The 25536-nt window shown below is 37.3% G+C and overlaps 1 protein-coding gene across 1 annotated transcript in view; it reads left to right on the top strand.

Moving 5' to 3' along the window:
* Positions 1-25536, top strand: part of SCUBE3 (signal peptide, CUB domain and EGF like domain containing 3) — a gene marked incomplete at its 5' end in the record, with an annotated part of 126295 nt that overhangs the window by 51630 nt on the left and 49129 nt on the right. The window contains 3 exons of the mRNA XM_083358292.1: positions 378-512; positions 15104-15229; positions 16138-16254. Of these exons, the coding sequence (XP_083214418.1) occupies positions 378-512; positions 15104-15229; positions 16138-16254 (378 nt within the window). The remainder of the gene's footprint in view (positions 1-377; positions 513-15103; positions 15230-16137; positions 16255-25536) is intronic.

Here is a 25536-nt window from a genome sequence, read left to right as displayed (position 1 = left end):
TTGTTTCATTTATCATAACACACTAATTAATTAGGTATACTGTATGTGACAAGGTCTTTATCGTAGCATTTCTTCATCAGGTTTATTCATTATAATTTATTACAGGATTTATATCCCAATTGTTTTAAAATAACTATTGTATTCCTTCCCTTCGGGGTTCTAGATAGTCAAAAATGATTTTGCTAGCTTTTTAAGATATTTTATTGTTGTCTTGGCTTTTTTAAAGTAATGTTTTGTTCCTTTTTTAAATTTATTTTTATTTGGTTGTGTTTTTATGGTATTATTATCTTTTTGTAAAAAATTGTAAGTTTCAGACTCTTACTCTTTAATAATAGTAAGTTTCAGCCTTTTCATTCTCTCCTTGGTTCCTGAAATAGATGTGGATGAATGTGCAGAGGGGAATGGTGGCTGCCAACAAACCTGTGTCAACATGATGGGAAGCTATGAGTGCCATTGCCGTGAAGGCTTTTTCCTGAGTGATAACCAGCATACCTGCATCCAGCGTCCTGAAGGTTGGTCTTTAATGTTTTTATTTCTGCTTATCTCTCTTTTTTTTGGATCTCTAACTTTGTCATCAGGTTTAAAGAAGAGATGGGAAATTAAAGTTCCTGTATTTGAGTTGGGCTGGCCTATGGATGGATAAATAGAGAGTGCCATTAAAGTCCTGCTTTCAAGTTTTTGGATTAGCATTTCCCCAGTGATGTTCTCCAGAAGTGGGCCGAACTGGTTGATAATCTTGGTGATTGTCCCAACAGGTTGCAAAGACACCAAATTGAGAGAGGCTACTTATGCTCTGAGTTGGCTGCTTCTCACTCTCGCTTCAAACAATGCCCCCACTTGAAACACCCTATTATGATTGAAGTAAAATACAAAACATTCACTCAAATTGGTATTAACTATTGTGAATGGAGAAGGATACAATGAGTTTATTTTGTTAATCAGTCTGACAACTGATCAGTGTGCAGACGAGACAAATTTCAATTCATTTAATTTAATTTTAATTTAATTTATTGAGATTTTTATACCGCCCTTCTCCCAAAGGGACTCAGGGCGGTTCACAGGGCATAAATATAAATAACAATACAAACATTAAAAGACAATTAAATCAATGCCCAAGTTAAAACAAGAATAATAAAACAAGCCTATAAAAACCCATGTACCCCCATCAGGCCAGACCCGCTAGTTCAAATAAATGGGTCTTCAACCCGCGACGGAAGGATCGGAGGTCTGATGCCATCCGGAGCTCAACCGGCAGTTGGTTCCATAATGCCGGAGCACCCACAGAGAAGGCCCTCCCCCTGGGGGCCACCAGTCGACATTCCTTGACAGGAGGCACCCTGAGGAGGCCCTCTCTGTGGGCGCGCACAGGGCGGAGGGGAGTCGACGCCGGCAGCAGGTGGTCCTCGAGGTATCGCGGACCCATGCCATGTAGGGACTTAAAGATCATAACCAAAACCTTGAACCTTACCCGGAAGACAACTGGTAACCAATGCAGCTCACGGAGCAAAGGTGTAACATGGGAGTACCGGGAAACTCCCAAGACAACTCTCGCGGCCGCATTCTGTACCAGTTGGAGCCTCCGAGTAGTCTTCAAGGGAAGTCCCATGTAGAGACTACAGGTTTCGTTATTCTGATTCAAATCACTTTTCATCAAGGGTTTTTTAGTTTTTTTTGTTATTTTGTATTTTGTTTTTTTGTATTTTGTATTTTGTTATTTTGTTATTTTGTATTTTGTTTCAAAATACTCTTAATTAACATATGGTTGTGGTCATAGTTAGACAATCCATCTTTCTTACTGGAGCTGCTGGGCACTGGACATTCCTATATTTAATTATCATACTTTTGGTGACATTTGTAATAAATTAATTTTCTGACTAGTTAATCTGCTAAACCATTTAGAATTTTTGAAGAAAAGAGTCACGTTTGCCTGAAGCATCAGGTGTCAAAAATTTCTCTAACTTTTTTTAAAATGTTCAGAGTTCCCCAAAGCTCTGATCATTTTTGGGGCTTAAAGACAAATAAACATTTAAAACAATAAGTAAAATGGGTGTCAATTTCAAAATTGACATGCTTTTATTGTATACCTGCCCACCTTTCTTGCAAAGCAATATGTATATGATTTAGTAAACCACTGTCAGCTGCGTTCTGCAGGTTTGTTTTGACATATTCATACAAGTGTGTATGGAAGCTTAATGCAAAATAACACTTAAAACCACGTTTAAGAGAATATTGTTTGTTTTGCAAGAAGGAAGGATTTGAGCTCTATCCCAAATGTGACTCAATTTTATACTCTGTGGTGACTGGGAATTGTAGTCCAGCACCAAGAAAGCTGGAATAGATTAGTTGTTATATATGTTTAGGAGCACCCTTCTTTTACTGGTGCTCTCCAGATGTTTTGAAGTTCAGTTCCTGGAATTTTCAACATGATCTTTGAGGTCCAATGGCACTATTGTCCAATGTAGACAGCAAACTGAAGACAGCAAACTGAAGTAGACTGGTTAAGAGGAAATGTGAAGAGTGGGGAGGAGAATATAGCCCATTTTAATGATCAGGGTATGTTACAAACTGCATCATCCTATGCATGTCCAGTTTAATAAATGTCCCATTAAATTCTGAAGACTGCAACAACATTTAGATTATCACTGTTGTTAATTGGTTAGATATTTTACCTTTATCTTGGTTCTGCATTTCTGCTACCAGTTTATTTAAGCATTTTAGGCTTATGATTCACTGATTTCTTATAAAGAAAAAGTAAATCAGCTGGAATGACCAAATATCTCTTGTGCTATATCACAATAATATACGGGGCTATACTGTATATTACTTTTAACAGAATAACAGAGTTGGAAGGGGCCTTGGAGGTCCAACCCTTTGCTCAGGCAGGAAAATGTTTACCTGCTAACAAACTGTGTGCTTAATAATAGGCCTGCTAGGGATGCATAAATTTGACTCGTCAAGCTCCCACACTGTCAACTCCACACTAGAAATCAATTCCACAGGAAGAATAAAACTGACTTTATTGAGATTGGCTATGATCAACAGAATTTTGTGAATCTGATAGTGCTGTACCCCTCTTTTCTTATACTCTTGTGAATTAGGGATCTATTTTTCTGAGCGGCTTACGGACTTATGTGCCCTTTATGGACAAGATATATTTTTCCTCTCATAACCTTGGTAATGGAATTCAAATATCTTTATCGAGGTCATCTTTTCTACCTTGCCCTAGGCAAGGTCTCTTCAATAGGAAAATGTAACCTTGTGGACCTAGGACTCATGTCTTCTCTTGGGAAATCTCACTATACTTCACTAATTGGAAGAGAAATAGCCTGAAGAATGAATAATTCTGGGAATATATAAACCAGATGTACATGCCCAGTGCTTTATATTTTGGAAAAAAAGGGTTGACTCTCTGGATGGCATCTGAAGTGGTGAATCGATCATTGTTATGAATTGTCATCTGGGATTCTTTCTGGTCTGTGCACTTGTGGCTTGAATATATGTCTGTCTGGACAATTTGGGGTGATTGGGAAGTAAGAGAGGCTGCACCCAGGAAACTGTCAGTACCTCCTTAAGAGAGGAGGATCATACATGATGCCTTAAAGGAGACAGTGGTGAAGCTCCTTTTGAACAGTTCTTCTTTGGGTCTAGCTATATAAGACAACTGTTATCCAGCCTTCTCATTTTAGGGAAAGTTGTTGACCGGGTGTTGGGCTTCAATTACAAAGTACCCTGGAGGAAGTGGATTGTCTGAATACCTTTCATTCAGGATTCACATCCGGACATAGGATGGAAACAGTGGTGAATGATCTTTCTTGAGACATGGATGGGACAATTATATTGGTCTTGATCCTATTTTGCTTTCTGCCATGTTTGGTACATCAGCCATTACACACACTATTGCAATATATTTTATACGAGCCTATATTTGTAGTTAGTAGCAAATATATCAGCCTATGATTGGCAAATGAGAACTGTTACATGTATGTATGTATGTATGTGCTCTCAAGTATTTTCAGGTGGAAGCAGTCCATCCTATGCATTTGTCCTGGTGGGAGATGCTTGTTGTTGTTAGTTGCGAAGTCGTTTCCGACCCATCGCGACCCTATGGACAATGTTCCTCCAGGCTTTCCTGTCCTCTACCATCTTCTGGAGTCCATTTAAGCTCACGCCTACTGCTTCAGTGACTCCATCCAGCCACCTCATTCTCTGTCGTCCCCTTCTTCTATTGCCCTCAATCTTTCCCAGGGAGATGCTTAATATTCCCCATATATGTAGAATGTGGGTTCCACTTTATGGAACCTCCCGCTCCCATAACTCAGTTGTCATTTCCCTCACATTGCTTCAAAAAGCTATTAAGATGAAACTTTTCCATATGACTTTTCAGAATTAATATTGCTGTGATTATATAAGGGTTGGCACTTCTGTTTGCTCTTTTGACTTTGCTTCTTATTTTTGCTTCTATTATTTCTATGATTTTATGGGTTTTATTTTTATATATTTGGGACAATTTAATACTTATGGCTTACTTATTATAAACTAATCCTGATTGTGCAATACGTAAGTGTAATAAATACTTAATCATTCATTTACCTGTGGGTGTACAATCAGGAGTTGTAGGTTTTGTTCTGCAATGACTTCGGAACATGGATCTGCCCTCCCAGAGCTACATCTGCTTGGAATCTTACCTGGCTGCTGTTTTTTTTCCCTGTGTCTTGAATAAAGAACCAAGAAGACTATGACACAAGAGCCTAGCCAAACCAGAATGACTCCTTAGCTCTTCAAAAGCAGAAAAACTCAGTGGCTACCCTCTTTGGACCCTCTTCCAGCCTGGAGCATTAACTTTAATTCTGATAGACTCTTGGTTTTAACCTTGGTTTGATCTGCACTTTGTTCTGGAATAAAATTTTATTCTCCTGGTTCTACCCACAAAAACTTTTTTGACACCTGAATTTCCTAATATATATAACTTAGTCTCAATTGCTGTGCTCTAAATGCTGTGGGAAAGCAGCTTCTGCTTAGTACAATTTTTCTGGCAGACAGCCTTTTGCCTGAGATTATTATGTCATTTACAAAAGTTGCAGCAAAGCCAGACAAGCTTTTTCATCCAGGCATCAAAGATCTTGTGGGTCTCTTTCAAAATAATGCCTAATAGAGGCAGCTTCTGAAGTAGAAGATACTAGAGAGAAAAAAATCTTACAATAACAATCCATAGAACTTGCGTCTTCTTGCCTCTTCTTGTGTCATCTTTGTTCTTTACCCTGGACCGCCCCCAGTGTTTGTTTTCTGAAGTTTTAAATAACTTCCTGAAAAACAAAACAAAAAAAAGAGGCTTTGTTCTTGTCGTCAAGTTTACTTTGGCCGTAGAGGATCTTGTTTTGAATGTTTCTGTTCTTCAGTCCATGCGTTTTTCTCCAGTGTAGTTGTTTATTGTGGTAACTTTGTTCTTTTGAGTTCTCAAGTGAGATCCATTTGTGCACCTGCGTTTCAGACTTCAAAGTACTTTTAATTGATTGATCCATGATAAATTTGAAGTGACAGGCAATCCTATTGAGCTTATTCTGTGGTGATAAGGGCAGTGAAACCAAATCAACTCTCTGCTTTTATTATGTCTCTGCCAGTTTTTTTCTAATAAATAGCTGCCTGGCACATCACAGTTAGTTATTAACTGTAAGTGCTCTACATATGCATCAAGCAACATGTCTTTATAACCATTATTTATTGGGGGGAGAAATACATCGAGTGAAAAACCTAAATATATTAGGGGAAAACCTAATTTTTTTGAAATTAATGACTATGTTCCCTGTATGGTCTTCCAATTTTTATGGCTAATTAAAACATCAAATTGATGCCCATCAAACTTTGCTCTAAATTATTGTTCACTTTCATTTCCATCTTTCCTTTATTCCCTATTTGACACCATAACTTTTCAGTTCTCTCTTCATCTTGTTTTTCTTTCTTGACAGTAGACAGTACTCTAGACATACTCTAAGGTTGCAAGAATGATAAGTACAACATTTCTTAAATGCATCCTTTCTCTTTTGACTGATACAGCTATAAATTGATTCAGACTCCCATTGTTTCCCATGCTGATTATTACTGATGAACAAGGAATGCTTTCATTTCCAGTTTTCATATCCAGTTTAAATCTATCCTTTTCAAGTCTTAAGTTCATTTTATTAAAATTGGGGCATATAACGTCTATATTTTTGTTAATATTTGCTGCCTTCCTTTATTGGCCATACTAAGTTTAAACTCCTTATAACCTTTAACTTGTTCATGATCTTTCCCTTTCCTACATCCCAATTGTTTTCTGTATTTCCTTATTCCTGCTATTTATCAAATTCTGTGCATTTTATAATCCCTTTTCATCATTCGTTATCTCTTACAGTTTCTTATGCATAAGAATTAAAGATGCTTTGATATTTTCTTGGCCTTTTCCTTGGTGTCTTGTTTTGATTTAATGTCTCAATTATTATAAAATTATTGAATAGGTTTTATTATAACTATCTTGTTTTTTTAAAAAAACTATTTTTTAAAAAATATTTATTTTGTTTTATCAACAAAAATAAAATACAAAACAGAAAAAAAACCATATACATCCAATACTAACAACAACAGCAAAGAAACAAGATTGGTGCAAAAAAAAAGAAAAAAATGACCCAAGTATCAAATAAATTTAACATTTAAATGTTCAGTAAGACCTTCCAACTTTTTGTGAGATCTTTTTTTTTTTGTGAGAAGTTGGAAGGTCTGACTGAAATCTTTTTAGTCCCACAAACTCCGTCTCCCTGCAGCAGGAGAGAAACGCGCCAGAGCTGGAAAGCAGGTTAGTGAAGAAATGCTTTCGGGAAGAGAGAAGAACTGGGCATTGGTGTGCCAAACTCTATAGCAGCGCCGGGAAGTGGCAGGAAACAGGGCTGCCATTTCCAGAACAGAGAAGGGAGACGTGGGGCGATGCAGGGCGGCAGGCAAGTGCTCTTCTCTGCTCTGCATCACTGTGCAGAGCCATTCCTCTCCGCGTTCTCATTCTCTCCACTGGCAGCGACGGAGGGCTGGCAGAAGGAGGCGGCAGGGGAGGCTTGCGCTGCCTGGTCATGGCACAAGCCACGGGAGAGTTGATGGAGTAGGAGATGGTGGCTGTCACTGGGCAGGTGATCTGTTGGGTGAAATGTGAAGACAGCCCCTCCAGCAGCGAATAGCGGCAGTGGAGCCTTTCGCCGTCACTCCCCCTGGCTCCGAAATGATGGAAGGGGACCGGGCCTATCCCGCCCATCCTCCATAGCATGGTAGTCTGGCTTGAGAGGGTTAGGGAGTTAGACAGTTGCTCTTTAAAAAATTATGATTTAAATCGAGTTGATTTAAATCAAGCCTTTTTACTAGTGATTTAAATCGACTTGATTTAAATCAAATGCACCTTGGAAAGAACTATAGTATAGTTGCTTAATAACTGTTCAAAATTACAAGGGGCCCAGAACAAGTGCTTTATGGCCAGTAAAACACACCTGGCTATGGAAAAATGTTGTGTTCCCAGTCACAATTCAGGTGGTTGACAACTGACTCACCTGTATGACCAGTTACAGCACCCCACATTCATATGGCTGTGATTTATGGCTGTTTTGTCGGTTTTTGACAGTTTTTGCTGGCTTCTGAAAGAATGAGTTAGGACTTACAACCATGGCATTTGGTTAATGATCACAGATATGTTTAATAACTGCTACAAAAATGTACAGTTGGGTTTGGGTGCATGTGTACCTCGACTTATAACCATAATAACTTATTCCCAATTGCAGTCATAAATTGAGGATTACCTGTATGATGAATTGAAATATGGCATTAGTCAAATAAATTTCCCACTTTAATTTTGTGAAGGCTCTGTTTTCTTATGTTTTTTATTTCCACAAAACTGACACCTGATGTCTGCACTTTACAGTAGCCAGCCTCCCTTTAAACCTGTATTTTCTTCAGTGTAAACAAACTGAGAATTGAGTGAAAGCAACTTTCACAGTCTGATGGGACTGACATAGTTTTCCACATAGCATTCTCACTTTATAAATTGTCTTGATTTTCTTGTAACACTTTCGTGATACAGAAAACCAACAAGAAAAGCACAAGATCCAAAATGTCAGAACCCTTGTGAAGTGATTTTTTGAGTAGTATTTGCAAAACTATTTAATGAAATGTAATACTATTACTTTGAGTATGACCTCAAAGCTTCTTTTCATTCCTTGGGGCTTTTCTTAATGCTTCTTTGTTAGAGAACATGATAGATAAGATGGAGATCTGGTAGAATATTTTATTGTGTGGAATATTAGAAAGAAAACATTATTTCCCCACAATATCACAGAAGTTTGAATAAAAGACTGAAAGCAATAGCTCAAATTTTGCACCGTATAAGCCTTTTCCCCCAAGAATGTTCTAAGTCAACTTTGTTGTTGTTGTTAGTTGCGAAGTCGTGTCCGACCCATCGCGACCCTATGGACAACGTTCCTCCAGGCCTTCCTGTCCTCTACCATCTGCTGGAGTCCATTTAAGCTCACGCCTACTGCTTCAGTGACTCCATCCAGCCACCTCATTCTCTGTCATCCCCTTCTTCTATTGCAGGGGTGTCAAACTCAATTTCATTGAGGGCCGCATCAGCATTGCAGTTGCCCTCAGGGGGCCGGGTCGGTATGGCCTGGGTGGGCGTGGCTAGAGTGTGTATGGCCTACTGGGTGGGCATGGCCAGCCCTACATAGTTCGCATCAAGGGTGCCTATGGGGGCCTGGGCAGGAGTGGGACAGATCTGAGGGTCTCTGGCAGAAGGAGGGTCTCTGGGCCAGGGCCAAGGCAGTGGGGGCAGTTCCCTCACTGTTTCCAGGATGGCTTCGCGGGCCACATGAAACCACTTCGCGGGCCTGATCTGGCCCCTGGGCCTTGTGTTTGACATGTCTGTTCTATTGCCCTCGATCTTTCCCAGCATGAGGCTCTTCTCCAGTGAATCCTTCCTTCTCATTAGGTGGCCAAAGTATTTGAGTTTTAGCTTCAGGATCTGGCCTTCTAAAGAGCAGTCAGGGTTGATCTCCTCTAGGACTGACCGGTTTGATCGCCTTGCAGTCCAAGGGACTCGCAGGAGTCTTCTCCAGCACCATAGTTCAAAGGCATCAATTCTTTGGCGCTCAGACTTTCTTATGGTCCAGCTTTCACTGCCATACATTGCAACTGGGAAGACCATAGCCTTGACTATACGCACTTTTGTTGACAGGGTGATGTCTCTGCTTTTTAGTGTGCTGTCTAGATTTGCCATGTAAGTCAACTTACACAAGTGCTATTTAAAATATATTCCCAGAGGCAGTGAAAAAAATGAACCAAGGCCTTTTGAAATAAAAGGGATTGTATGAACTGTTGTTTCCCTCATAATTGTGCTTAGCCAATCTCAGTTCCACATTGATTCTGTGTAGGGGGAAATTGAAGTACAAAAAAAATGTGTAATTAAACTTCTAAGCATACATGCATTCCCTGAGTAGCTTTCATTCAGAACAGACTATTTTAAAATGTGCCTTTAATCTCTGTAGGAAAATAAAAGCTTTAAATAAATACAAGCAATGAAAACAAACCTAAAAAAATCATAGATGTTTAAAAAAGATTTAACTGCAATAGAGCCCAAAACTTAAAGAACAAATTATATCTAGACCATACGATACTATATTGATAAAATTTCTGAGATACTGATAAAAAGCCATTCATATGTAGAAAGTATTGCAGTCCTCAAATTAAGATTTTAAATCATTCCCCCCGCCCCCCCCCCTTAAATAATGTTGACTCCTGGCAACTGTCTAGACTAATCCCTGTAGTTTTCTTGGCAATGTTTTCAGAAGTGGCTTGCTATTGAGAGAGAGAGACACACACACACCATATGGACTTACCTATACATGCTGAGTGCCACATAACAGATTGAGCGCCTGTTACTCGTCCCAGCTTCTGCCAACCTAGCAGTTCGAAAGCACGTAAAAATGCAAGTAGAAAAATAGGGACCACCACTAAGGCGTTCCGTGTGCCTTTGGCGTCTAGTCATGCCAGCCACATGACCACGGAGACGTCCTTGGACAAGCGCTGGCTCTTCAGCTTTGAAACGGAGATGAGCACCGGCCCCTAGAGTCAGAAACAACTAGCACGCCTGTGCGGGGGAACCTTTACCTTTACCTTTATACATGCTAAGTCCAAAGGTCTTTAGATTTAGTCAGGTCTACAATTGGAGGAAGGAATTTAACATCACAATCACATTTTTAGCCCTTACATCTTTCCTTAGATTCCTATAGATAGGAATCATAGCTACATATTCTAACTGGAAACTGCTTCTGGATTTTGTGCTCGAGATGGCTGGGGGGGGGGGAATGAAACTTTGACTTTGGGTTTTGCTGGTTAAACATGCTTGTGGTTACAGAAGCGGCTAAGTACATAAAAGTACAAAGTTGTGATTGTAATGTTACTATTTTATTCTACTGTGCTAAAAAGAGTTGAAAGTCAATGCTTTTTTTTTCTTTTTTCCCCTTTCCCCTACACTTTTTATCTCCCCTTTCCCCTTTTCCTACTATTTTAATTTCATTTGTATTTTATAGTTTGATAAGTTTAACAAAATTATTTTAAAAAAGGAATTGTGTGTGCATATGTGCGTATGTATAAAGGTATTAAGACACCTTTACATCAAAATGGTAACAATGTAGGATCAAACAGGAGCAAACCATCTGATTTTTAAACCCAGTCAGTATTCACATCTTCCAGAGAGGGGTATAGATATAAAAAATGTTGTTGAATGAATCATATATAGAACAAGATATTCTAAAAATAACTGTTAGGAGAGATATAGAGACATAGAGATGTATGTAAGCAAGCTTCTAAAAAGAAGATTTCAAAATCAAAAGATTCTGCTTCTAAGAAAGTGAAATAATACAATAAATGTAAAAACAAATGAAGCCATTTTCTAGAACCTACTGTATATACCATGCTCCACTTCTATTCCACTCCTTTAAATACAGTGTTATCCCTTTTAATACCAAGTGCTGTATTTTACTTCCTTCACACCTTGCTTCCTTGCTGGTTTAGAAGGTTGCAAAACAAGGTACAGACAGCGGTAATGGCAATTTTGATTAGGTTTAGAGAGATGAGATTCTTGTTTAAAATTTGCTTAAATATAAAGATTAAATATCTTCATGTTCGGCATTAAAAATGAGCAAATGATGTTCACTTGAAGTGCTGGTCTGGGAATGCATGGATCCTGTTAAAAGGGCTGCTTTTGTCAGCAATTCTCTGGCAGTTAAGGAACTGAAAACACAAATCTGCCAAGAGATGTCATCTGCCAAGACTAACAGTAATAGTCAGGAATGAAAGGGCTCCAGATTGGTGCCGACATCCTGTGAAATCCGAGTTAGGTCAGTTCTGCAGCTATCTTTTTGATTCAGTTGTGTCTTTTAAGTCTTCCTAATAAAATCCCCATGTCCTGTTGTTGTTAGAGTGAAAATGTAATTTGTTCAGCTGTTACACTGACTGGTTCACGGTTTGACTGTCCAGATATTTAAACTGACATCCTGAATCAATTCCATATCCCCAGTGTGGGAACGGACAGGGAGCTTTCAGTGCAAAATAATCTTAAGAAACAGAAAGCCACATAGAAAGAAAGATAATATACCAAGGACTGCTTTGGTGTGATATGTGATATCTTTGATCAGCTGTTTTCTATTTTCTTTTATGCTTCTTTCAGCTTGACACCATCCAACATTTGAGAGTGAAAGAAAGACTATGTTCTGTAAATAATAATAATAATAATAATAATAATAATAATAATAATAATAATAATAATAATAATAATAATAATAATAATGAAAATAATAAAATCTAGTCCAACCCCCTACTCAGGCAGGAAACACTATACCATTTCGGACAAATGGCTGTCCAGTCTCTTCTTAAAAACTAATATATAAAGGCTGAAAATAGGAATATGAAGAGCATTCCGTTTGGTGAACAGGTGGTCCTCGGCTTACAACCATTTGCTTAGTGACCGTTTGAAGTTACAATAGCACTGGGGGGAAAAAAGACTTATGACCATTTTTCAGCTTTACAGCGGCCCCATGGTCACATGATCAAAAGTTAGACACTTGGCAACTGATTCATATTTATGATGGTTGCAGTTTCCCAGGGTCATGTGATCACGTTTTGCAACCTTCTGACAAGCAAAGTCAATGGAGAAGTCAAATTCATTTTACAACCGTGATACCAACTTAACAACTGCAGCTTTTTAGATGCAGCTAAAGTTCTACTTTTGTATTAGCAAGAGATTATGTTCTATATGTCACTGAGCTTAAGTCTATTTGTTATATGTTCTTGATTTATGTGCTTCTCAATCATTGCAGGCTCTTAACAGACTGTTTACAGACAAACATTGATTAGTCTATCAGCATATAATGCTATAGCCATTTTCATAGTAGGATAACACTATATTTTATCATATTAATACATTGTTTGTTTTTCCTGTTTTGCTCACACATGTGCACACCTCAAGGGGCGAAGCCTTTATTGAGACTTTGTCAGCTCCAAATAGTTTTTCCAAGGATTCACCCCACACAGGAACCAGCACAAACCCAATGAGGGAACACAGAACAAGCTCATAAAGACCCCCTACCCCAAGTTCAAAGTCAAAACAAGTCCACAGTCGAGCACAGTTCACCAAAGCCAAAATCCGAGTCCAAGTTTCCAGTAGCAAAATCTCAAGTCCAAGAAGCAGAGTCCAAATCCAGTAGCATAGTCAAGGTTTAAATCCACAAAAAGAATCACAACAGCTGAACAAATGCATGGCAAGAAGCAGACAAGTTGTTCTCATTTTCGCTTTATTCCCCGTGCTGGGCTAAGTAGCCTCTGGTTGGTACAGCTCATCAGGAGAAGTAAGGCTGCCACCTTATGAGTAGTCTTGCTGACTTCCATTGTGCCTGCCTCCTCTTGGTGCTGCGCTTTCATGGATCAGGTAGAGGAGGGAATTTTTCCTCATCTCTGCTGGGCAGCTGCAGCTGTACACCCTCTCCTACACCACCACCCTCCCAGCCTCTGAGTTCTCCAGCTGCAGCTGCGCCTCTCTTTTCATTGTTCAGCTGACTGTTCATCCAGCCACTCCTCCTGCAACCTCTCCATTGTTCCTGGCCTCTTCGCTCCTGGCTCGGAGCCCTCTACAACCTCTCTACAACTCCTCCACATCCCCCTCCAACATCCCCCAAGCTGGCTCTTCCTCCTTGTCCAAGCTGGTGTTCAGGGAAGCTATCACACTGGTTCTGCTCAAATCATACATTGTACCGTCACTTGAGAGGGAAAAATATCTACCCATTAAAATAGTACCTGTGATGCAGATAATAAAGCAACATTGTGCCAGACATCTTAAATTGATAATTCACAGTCTTTGGTCCATCATAAACGGTTGGGCATGATAGAATAACATGATAGACCTCAGCTACTTCCACCATCTCTCCCTCCATCTTTTGCTAGTAATGGCTTTGGCCTCTTGAGAGGCAAAAGAGTTTCTATTGCTCCCCGCCCCCTCTCTCAATTTTTACTCTCATCAGTTTTGGGATAATGGATTTGATTAATTACTGGAATCTTTCAAGTGTTTTCCACTAGACTGAAATGTTCTCTACAGATACTTCTACATTATTAAGTTGGAATACATCATTTTTTCAGATGTGACTCCAGAACTTTAAAATATAGCCGTATTCAGTAGGCAACTGTGAGTATTTGATATCTTGTCTTTCTGTCCAAATGGGATGATCAAGCAAACAGGCAGCAAAAATATGTAAAGAGAATATAATAAAAAACAACCACATGAAACATAATAAAATATCATTAAAATTATTCTTAAAAATAGGACTCTCTCTGAAATAAGTGTCCTTCTTTGTAGACCACAGATTGACTTTAGTTTCCGTCCTGTGGTTGGTCTAACTTACTCACAAATACTTTCTATCCCATTTAGACCCTAACATCTGCCTTGTGCAATGAAGTAGACAGGCCTAGTCCCTATGGATCCTAGTATTCTTCAGCATACCCAGGCCATGATGCAGAGGGCGTGACCCTGTTGGCTCTGATTGCCTCTTACAGTGGGTGGCCAACATGAAGAAATGGAGGCTAAAGCTCAGAACATGGTGTCCTTCAAGTCCAAATAAAGCATAAACAATCCAGGGATGTGAGTCAGCAGAACCCTGTTTTGTTCACAGCTTAGAAAGGTCAGATAGCAGTGTTGTAGCTAAAGCTGCTTTGGCTGATTCCCATTATTGAGAAAGCCTTGAGAAGCTTTTTTGACTCTGCTGAGGAAACAACACTAGAGCCTGTAGCATAACTGATCAACAAATCAGGGATTTTGACTGAGAGTTTCTGGACTGCTGGTATAAGGAGAAGGCATTGGCTAAGGGCCATAATAGGGAGGGTGTCACAGAAAATTAATTGTTTTGTGGGTGGATACTTGATGAGAAAATGATGTACTAAGGGTTGGGCACAGTAAGATATTGGTACTGGTTAATCAGCTCTACAACACATTATGTCTCACAGATTTTAATTTAATAGGTCAAACAATATCTAAAAATTATAGCATAATGCAACTATAGTACACCAAATGTAGAGTTCATTTCCCAGTGAACTGTTAGGAGGTAATTTTCATTTTTCTTTCCTATTTTCAGAAATTTTACTTTAAGATAAGATTTCCAGGGGATATGGATTGACCACGGGTCATTTTTATCTTTAAATCGGGATATTGTGTTGTATTGTGTTCAGTACATGTTAATTCATGTAACTCTAATGAGTTAAAGCCTTAGTTGTTTCTGAAACCAGTGAATCTTAAAGAGTTTTAGTTCTAAAAAGTGACTGAATTTTGAAGGTAACTACAGTCATCTTAGCAAAATGGCTACAGTGGTGTGCAGTTCCTTGAGAGTAAATCCTATTGAATTTATTAAAATTTGCTTTAAGTTGATAGATAAAGAGGTTAGCTAAGCAAGAATGAACTGCCTGGACAGCTCATTCTAGAACAGAATTATATATTCCTTTTGCTGTTTCTTGTGTTGATTTAGGTAGCTTTTATGTTGCTTCTTTTCTCTTTTAGAAGGAATGAACTGCATGAACAAGAATCATGGTTGTGCACACATCTGTCGTGAGACCCCCAAAGGTGGCATTGCCTGTGAATGTCGACCTGGCTTTGAGCTCACTAAGAATCAACGAGATTGCAAATGTAAGTGTTTACTTGGGGAACCTTTGTCAAAACAGCAATTAGTTGTTTTAGAAACACTAAAATAGAAATAATGGCTCTTTGCTAGAAGTGTACTTTATCAAGAGAAGAACATCATAGAGTTATAACTGCCAACGTTACTTGGTGCAGTTGCATCCATATATCCAGTCATATTAATCATATTGTAATACTCTGTTCAGATGAAAGAGGAACAGCTTTCTCATAAAAGAAACCTCCAGTTTGCAATACTTATCTTGTGATGAGATTGTACATATTTTCTGCTAAAATAAATTAGCATTTTAATTGACATGATGTTTGAACTTATATGCAGTTGCATTTGCTATTTTAAATTCCACTAAACTCCAAGGATTCTAGCAAGAAAGAAAAAGTTAAATGTTGTGCACTTCTTTAAAAAGAACACGTTTTCAGAAAAAAAAATACAAGAAATAATTCATAAGTATCATAGCCTGATATAGCATTTGTTTGCATTTGGATCTATGACATATCACTATCATTCTTATACAGATTTTCAAAATCCCAACATCCCCTCATTTCAATTTCATCCCATATTATTTTTTCCCTGTTGGAATTGATCCTGCTATGCTTCTGGATGATTTTATGGGTGATTCTGAAGTGCATAAAGTTTTATCTCAATGCAATAATTCTTAATTATTTCAAGAAATCTGGCAACTTGAACCTGTTTGGGGTTTGTTTGCATAACACACTGAATGCAAACCAGGCTGCAACATTTTAGCCTAGTGTGATGTATGAACCCAAGCAGTTGGATTAATTCAGTAAAGGTGATTTAGTTAGCTCTGCATTACTATATTGTGCAGACATAGTCTTTTAGTTAGCTAAGTATGATAATAATATTTGGAATTATTTCTTACTTCTTCTCTTACACCTCTCAGTGACTTGCAACTATGGTAATGGAGGTTGTCAGCACACCTGTGATGATACAGATCAAGGTCCAAAATGTGGTTGCCATGTGAGGTTTGTGCTACACTCTGATGGGAAAACTTGCATAGGTAAGCGAGAGATACATAAGCTTTGGTTCAAAGCAAGCGTGTGAAATCATAATTTAGGGTATCTTAGATTAAACAACTTTAATATTATTGACAACATTTTGTTCAGATTAATCAAATACATCATCATAATTAATTACCTCACAAAGCTACTGTGCAGATAGAAGATGGTGTGTGTGTGTGTGTGTGTGTGTGTAAAAATATCTACTCATTAAAATAGTACCTGTGATGCAGATAATAAAACATCATTGTCCCACATAGCTTAAATTGATAATTCACATACTTTGACCCACCATAAACCGTTGGGCATGATAGAATAACATGATAGACCTCAGCTACTTCCACCATCTCTCCCTCCATCTTTTGCTAGTAATGGCGTTGGCCTCTGAGAGGCAAAAGGGTTTCTACTACTGGAGGAATCTGGCAATGTGAGGACAAACAGAACTGAGCTCAGTACTTCTCTCAGCCTCTGTCCAGAAAAGGTTGCCAATTTTATATTGTCTGCTTTTATTGGCATCCATTTTATACATTCAGATAGAGAAAACTCTTCTGATTAAAATGATAAACTATCATTTGTTTCATTTCTAATTTTCTACGATAAGTTATGCACGAATGATATAGGATAGGTTTTTTTAAAAAAAAATCTGCCCTATTCGCAGGCCAAACACAAGAGTGTCTGCTTTTTATTGCACACAGAAAGACAGACATCCCCTGGGCAGTCTGGGAGATAACTTTTTTCTTTAACTGGCCATAATTTGGAATGTACATATAGTAAATATTTTTACGAGATGAAATAGAGAAAATCAAAGATTTGGTCTGTATGAGTTTTACTTATCCCATTTTGGTATACATATATTATTGTAAAATACTGATTTATATATGCATTGTAAAATATGTAATAATTTTGCAGTGTTTTAAAACTAAGAATTGCATCATAGAATTCCGAAAAATGCAGAATCAGAAAAATTATTGGGAATTGCTATTTCAATCTGAATAGTTGACCTTTGGTTATAGTTGGAGAGGAAATATGGTAGGGGAAAAGGAAGAAAAAAGATAATATGAGTTGTCCTCAACTTATGACTACTTAATGACAGTTTGAATTAAAAACCTCAAAAAAAAGTCAATTACGATCCTAAATTCGAACTGAAGACTTTGTCCTGCTGCTATGGTCACAATTTGGGCATTGAGTAGTTGGATTGCATTTATGACTGGTTGCAGCATCCCACAGTCACATGAATGTGATTTGTGGCAAAAACGCCATTGGCTAACAGGATTTGCACTGACTGCATGACACAGACTTACAGATGTTGTAAAACTAGTCATAAATTGGGTCCAGTCACATAATGACTTGACTTAATATTGCAAGAACTTATGACAGAAATTCCGGTCCCAATTGTAATTGTAAACTGAGAACTACTTGTATACAGTGCCATTTTATATATATATATATATGTGTGTGTGTGTGTGTGTGTGTGTGTGTGTGTGTGTGTGTGTGTGTGTATGTATGTATGTATGTATGTATGTATGTATACGTATGCGTATGTGTATGTATATGAATATGTATATGTATATGTATATGTATATATATGTATATATATATATGACTACTTGTATACAGTGCCATTTTCATTATATATATATATATATATATATATATATATATATATATATATATATATATATATATATATATATAAATAAACATTAAATTCATAATAGCATCAAATGCTCATTCAGAATTGCATGTGCATGTTTGCTTATTCTTTATTTCTGCTTTCACCAACATCATAAAATCCACGTTGAAGTGCACAGACCTATCACATAGCAAATGTGAGGAATCAGGATGGTGAAATGACTGATAAATCTCTACATGGAGAATTCTTTAGGTTGATTTTCTTTTTTCAATGTTTGTCATGTATCTTGTTGAAATGTCAGACTGACACTGTAGGAGGCTATAATATAGTACTGACTTTTGCTGTTCCAGCAAAGTTGAGTGCTCAGAGGAGCAATTCAGTCATGCTGTGTCACTAAGAATCAAACTAGAGGAATGATGAGAACTTCAATTGGTTTTTTTTAAAGAGCAGAACCACCATTTTAAAATCTGTTTTATAGTTGCAATGTTAAGGGAGGGGAGTTTAACATTTTCCTCTATGGTATTTTCTCACTGGAAGCTATTTTTTTCTCCTGTTATTCTCTTCCCCTATGAAGAAAAAAATAAATGTGCAAACTGTAGCTTTTACGAAGCATTTTTAATCCATCTTTGAAAAAGGAGACATCAAACTGAGATGAAGAGTTCATGCAAGTGCATACATACAATATATGCACATTACATACATCTGTACTGTGTGCTTGCAATATTTGAATAGGGGATTAAATATCCATTCAGTTTATTGAGACTTTTCCCCAGGTAAACTAATATAGTAAGACAACCTTATGTGTTTTTTTAAAAAAGATATAAATATGAAACTATCATCATGGATCTTTTTTTTTTATTGAAAAGTTTTAACATACAATTTTTCCTTTAAAAATCCCCCCTCCCCCTCCCTTCTCCCTCCCCCCCTACCTCTCCCCCCTCCCCCCCTCCCCCCCCACTTCCCAGAGCTAAATACAAGGTATATATAAAAAAAAATCATAAACAACCATATACTAACAACCATAAACTCTAAAATCCATCACTCTCTAGCTTCTATAGGATAAAACAAACCTTAGTGATATTAAATATATATAGAAAAACTAAAATAGAAAAAGAAAGAAAAGAAGACTTATTCAAATGCTACATAAAACTTCTTAACCCTATACTTTATCATCATGGATCTTGCACTGCTGTGTTTAACTAAACAGAAAGGGCATCTGTGGAATAGTTTGAATAAAATCTTCTAAATGCTTTTACAGAATTGGCCTCTTAGCTGCGGAGAAGCATTCCTACTTATGCTTCAAATTTCACAAACAGAATATCAATTTTTCCCCATGTTGGGAATATTAGCAGATGGGATTGTGTTCAGTGGGTTTAGGAGAACATAGAAGTTATAATAATGAACATTTTGGTTTAATTGAAAACAAGAGTTAGTTGAGTATTATGTACATTTGGAATTTGAAGTTCATATATCAAACTGTTTTCAAAACAGGTTGCTTCTTATTTCTCAGAGTTAAGTCAACAGAGATGGTTCAATATGAGCAGGAGTGCACTGTTACTAGCTCTTTGTTTACAGATAGCTCCATAATGACCTAAGAAAGCTCAGGGTGAAATTGCCACTAATGGCTATCCTCCAAGATCTAGTGAACAGAAATCTAGATCTGAAATTCTACAGGTTGCTGAAGGAGGCAGATCCTCCACCAACTGGACTTACCTTGATTGAACAAGCAAAGAAAATCCTGTATCCTATATTTCACCCTAGGTGCCTGATTTCTAAAACGGTTTTAAAAAAATAATACAGTTCCTATTAGTACGACTAATCAATAAACATAAATCAAAATTATTACATTTGTTTGTTAATTTCTATTTTTCCTAATAACATCATTAATTGTATTTTCTGATTTCTCACAAATGTATTCTATCATGATTACTTACATCAAGGAAATTATAGAATTTTAAAAGTATTGAGTGAAGTTTTAGCATGTTCAAGGATACCTACTGTCCTGGCTTGACTATAATATCCTCTGATCTACCAGAACAAAGTAACCTATTCCAACCAAAAAAATGACATTATAAAGGTTCAATCTGAGAATAATTGTTGCAATAGAACAATATGATTTGATATTTTTGTATGTGTTTTGGAATAATATTAATGGACAGCATGCACAAATCTGTTACTGGCTTCATATACCTATGCAGTTTAAGAGAATACTTATATGAAGTCCCACATAAAAAGTGATCAAAACAAATTACTGTAAATGTTTCCCTTCTTGTTCTGTCTTAATTTATTTGAAAACAGTTCCTTTGAACTGAATCTGCTGAGTGGTCTGAGCCTCTGGGAAAATACATAATTTCTGTAACAATTTTTTGCTGGAATTTAGACCTAAGTCATGCCAGCCTATGCTCTATCCCTTGATGATATGTAAGAATGACTTTTGCTTAACAATCCTTGTAATTGTACTTAATTAGACTAATCTTGCCTCCTCGTGCCCTGAGGATTAGAATAATATAAGGGCTTCTCTGTTGACGAAGTAGCTGGAATACAACTTGCTTATATTTCAAATTATTCATTTAGTACTATTATTTTGGTTGCATATGGACAGTTTTAGTTCAGAAGAAGTAGTACATGGATTCTAAACAAATATATCTGGAAATAAATCCAAGTAATTTGACTGAACCAAATATAATTTAGAAAGAGCTTGAATATGGGCCAACATTCATTTTTAGTTTTCTCTTACGGAATAATGATTAGCGTTTCTGTTTCCTTAAATGAAATTCTAATACTATATGTAATTTTTGCTTCGCTGCTTGTATTGTCTTTGAGCCATTCCTTTCTTTCTTGCCATGTATTTTTGTTTTGTTTTGCATGTTTCTGCTCACAAAATATGGTTCATTGGTGACTCTTATTTTACATAAACCATCCACTTTGAGTTCATACTAATGCTAGCAGACTCCTTTCATTTGTTCTGCTTTCAAGAGATTCTGTTCTCATGCCCATTTGTTTTACTCCTTATTGTGCTGACTTTCCAGGTATGGATATCATAATGCAACAAATGTGCAATTGTAGCTCATTTTGAATTGCTTATTCTCCAGAGAATACCCATTCTGGTCTTTTTTTTTTGTTGGAGTACTTGGCAAAGTCAAAACTGGAGTGTGCTCTTTGTAAATATAGTATGATGATTGATTAGTACAGTTTTGGTTTCTAAGAAGTAATAATTGTTTGTCAGGTTATACTTCACTTTACGTGAAAAGTATTTGACAATTGAACTTCTTTGTGCTTCCTTCATGAATAAATGTACTCAGCTGGAAATCTGACTCCTTTATAGCTTAACAGGGCCTCACCCACATGTTGAATAAATTGGAAAACACTTTAAACTGATTTTCACAACAAACTCTGGAAAAAGCCCTCCTGCAGCTCGATGAGTGTGAAAGTCTTAATTTTCCTGGAGTTCAGATTTAGACCCAGCTGGCATAGATGGTGACCTCCAGGGTCTTTAAATAAACAACAAAGATGCTTCTGGTCTGCCTATTCTCTCAGAGTTGGATATGGAGGGAATTTGCCATCTGGGACAGCTCTTCATTGACCTGAGAAGCTGGCTATATAGTTTGAGTTTGTCTTCTTATTGGTTTTTATCAGCTGTATGAATGCGAAGGAGAGCAGTAACAACTGAAGCATCCCATTTACATATACTGTAGTGTATTTTCTGTTCATAGCTGCCCTGCATGGAAAACACTGTTAAATTGTGCAGTCAGGGTTATTACCAAACCTCCAATCCCACTGTCTCCATAGAGAAGCACAGGGATAGATTTATAGCTAGGCAAGAGGTTAAGATACTTCTTTGGATATTTATAACTGCCCTTTTTTCATTTTAGCTATAATTCCCCCCTTCTGATCCTTCATTTCCCCTGACATATTTCATCATTTCACAAGGAATAAAGTTTCTAAATGGAAACTCACTCCCTTGGCCAAGCACTTTGAAATTGAATGTGGTGTATTTGAAGAGAACAGGCTGTCTAATACAGGTCCCCTTCAGATCACACCAAGGCAGGAAGTGCAATCAGCTTCCTTGAATGGCAGTTTCATTTGGTTGTGGCTGGCATTTTTCATTCCTCCACCCAACTTTTTAACACTGCTTTTAAAAATGTAAATAATGAGTAACTTTCTCCTTTTAGGCAGAGTCAGTCCTAATGAAGGTTACCTTATCCTTAGGGTCAAAGGCTAGAGAAAAGCCTCAGCTATTTATCTTCTGTAAAAATTATTAGCAAATGAAGTGCTACACATTAATTTTGTAGACAGCTAACCTAACACATTTTGCAGCAGAATGGAAAGCACAAACTTATAAATGTGTTTCACATATTGATGGTACTAATGCTTCCTTTATTTAATGAATTTAAATCATGACTTTCTCAGAAATAGCATTTGCGGTTGTTAATAATAAAATGTAGATTAAAATGGAATTAAAATATAAAATAATTCAATTAAAACAATTAAAATGTACTTTGGCAAGCAAGCCGGTTAAAAAGCCAGGAGTCAGTCTGTATAAAATTAGCTTTGCCTGTTAAGCATGAGAAAGAAAGAAAGAAAGAAAGAAAGAAAGAAAGAAAGAAAGAAAGAAAGAAAGAAAGAAAGAAAGAATTTTAATTTAATTTAATTTAATTTAATTTAATTTAATTTAATTTAATTTATATACCGCCCTTTCCCGAAGGACTCAGGGCGGTTTACAGGGTATTTAAAATCAAACAGTACAAAATACAAAAGTTAAAAAAACAATTTAAAAAGATTAAATTATCCCTTAACGAAAAACCTCAATTAAAAATTCTCAGCCTGGGCCGGAGAGCTCAAAGAGCCAGGTCTTCAGGTCCCGGCGGAATGAACGAAGGTCAGGGCGGTCCTAAGCTCCACGGGCAGCTGGTTCCAGAGGGCAGGAGCACCCACAGAGAAGGCCCTCCCCCTGGGTGTTATCCACCGGCAATCTTTTACCGGCGGCACCCTGAGAAGACCCTCCCTGTGTGAGCGCACTGGACGAAAGGAGCTTGATGCCGGCAGCAGGTGTTCCCTCAAATATCCCGGACCCAAGCCATTTAGGGCTTTATAGGTCATCACCAGCAAAGAAGAAAAAGAAGAAAGAAAGAAAAAGCTTTCCATGTCTCACTTCCTGTGGTAGCAGCATCTGGAGTAACTGGTGGGAAGGACTTTTCTCACATTCTCAATGAGAAAAGATCTCCCAAAGATCTTAAAAGTCAATGGTCTTTCAAAAATTGTTGGATAGGGCTTTGTAGGTTATAACATATAGAATGAGTCGGGTCTCAAAGTGGATCTGAGACCAATGAAACTATTGTAAAAAAAGCCACGTTTTATATAATATGTTCTGATTAATAGTCTGGCTGTAATAACTTGGACCAATTGAAGTTTTTGGACATGTTGAAAGGAGCGATATATAGAACATGCTGTAGAAGTCCCAAAAGGATGTAATTTTTGGACATGTGTATCTCCATAAGTAGATTTGACTTATCCAAAACTAGATGTCTATGAAGATTTTCAGTCATCTAGTTTTATCAAAAGTGGTTTTATTTTTAAAAAGGCAACTGGACTGATTTTTTGAGATGTTTCGCTTCCTATCCTGGAAACTTCATCAGTTGTATTAGATGGTGTAGGAGATGGAAGGATAGTTAGTGACAGCATCAAAAAAAAAAAAAAATTAGTCCAGTTGCCTTTTCCAAAATAAAAACCACTTTTGATATATCCAAAAGTAAGCACCCACTCATCTGTACTGTGCAGGAATATTTTTAGCCAATATCAAAACCTGGGATTTGTGAAACAGAGGTTTAAAAAAGGTATAAATACATCTAAAATAAACTTTAATCTTTCTTCTGTCTTTTAACTGATCAGAAGAAGCTCCTGCCTCTTTATGAATTTTGACTTTATTTGCCCTCTTCTACTCCTATGCCAATTCAGATGCTTTAAACCTTGAACAATTTTTCGGGATTTAGATGATAATGAGATAGTTTGTATCTGTTAGATATCTTCAATAAACCTGTGTCTTCAGGGAAACTTCAGGTAAAGTTTCTTATAAGCTACAACTAGCTAATGATTTATGCTTGCATGCATGCATGCCAAAGTCAGCCTCAACTCTTGGTAATTGCCTGGATAAATCCATGCCATTTTGTTGGCAACATATTTGGAAGTGATTTGCTATTACCAGTTCCTTCTTCCTATGACTGAGGGGAAGTGTTTGGTCCAAAGACATCCAGCAGATTTTGTACCTATGGAAATACTAAAACTCATGATCTCCCATTTTTAGCCTTGCAGCTTTAATCATCAAATTATATCAAACCAGCTCATCACACACAAACCAAGAAAAGGCATTATTGGTAAATATCTTTTGGCCAATCACCACTTGCCCCTTACCACTTAATGCAATAGCTTTTTCAAGAAGGGCCAAATTATCATAATATAGTGCCGGAAGCAACCTAGCCATACTATGACTCTGGCATCAAATCCCAAAGATGTTTTTTTCATGAGGCAACTGGACTTTCTTGCTTTACTTTGAAGATGTTTTGTTTCTCATCCAAGAAGTTTCTTCATCTCTGACCGGATGGTGGGGAATGGAAAGATTTATACTCCTGCAGACAGCTGCTCATTTGCATTCTTTTAGCTAGTCGTTAAAGCTACCTAGAGGCTTATCTGTGTCTTCAGGGTCACACCCGTTTGTACTACTTAGGTGACCCTGAAGACACACATTAGATTTTATGGAGCAATGGAGAGTAGAATATCAGTGTCCATTTATTCTCTTTTCCATTTTCAGGGAACATCTGTCTTTTCTCCACAATGTTACTTGACTCTGGGATTTGGTTCTCATTAGACCTAACAAGCCTGCAGTCAGACGCTTTGACTCTCTTTACTCCCTTTGGAATAATTTGTTCCACATGCTTGGTTTGCACTGCCCAGTTGCATGCTCTCTTCTGCTGCCAGCTTGTTGAACTGTGGCTTAGGCTTGTCCAGTTAGCTATTTCTCTGTGAACTTTGCAAGTGTTTGATAGTAATTTGGAAATCTATGAAAGCCTGTTCATCAATGTATTGTAGATCATAGACTACATGCCTAGTGAATGGTTCCTAGGAATCAAATCGCTTATCTGGTATATACAATTCTCAGAGAAAACGTATAAATTATCTACTAGAAACAAATACCTTTCAAGACTCTTAGATGAACAGATGCATGCAGGTTCAACTCTTCAGATGTATATCAGAAGACCTAAAGTAATGGTGATTTGAAAAATGCATTCCTATCCTAAGAAACTCTATTACAAAGATTAGATGAGCTATATTAAATTCATTAGGGTTACAGTTCCATATATTGTATACTATGCAGACTTATTAGAATTAGGTTAGAGTTAGAGTGTAATTATTCATTTAGAATAATTAAATTTGGTGCAATTTCTTTTGAAGTAAACTTCATAGGAATAGGTTAGTAAATATACTTTAAAATATAGTGTAGCTGAAAGTTTATATAAGTAGCCTTCATTTAGCAACTATACATAATCTTTGCAAGTTTGTAAAGCAATGGAAAGCTGAAGATCATAAGCACAATTGTGGTTTTACTTTGTGACTTATTTACCAAGTTGTAGGTCCCAATTATGTTTGGTAAAAGAGG

The sequence above is a fragment of the Vipera ursinii genome, assembly GCF_947247035.1.
Source record: "Vipera ursinii genome assembly, chromosome: 3".
In the NCBI taxonomy this organism is placed as follows: Eukaryota; Metazoa; Chordata; class Lepidosauria; order Squamata; family Viperidae; genus Vipera; species Vipera ursinii.
Note: the sequence above shows the minus strand (reverse complement) of the source record. Positions and strands in the feature narration are given on the sequence as shown.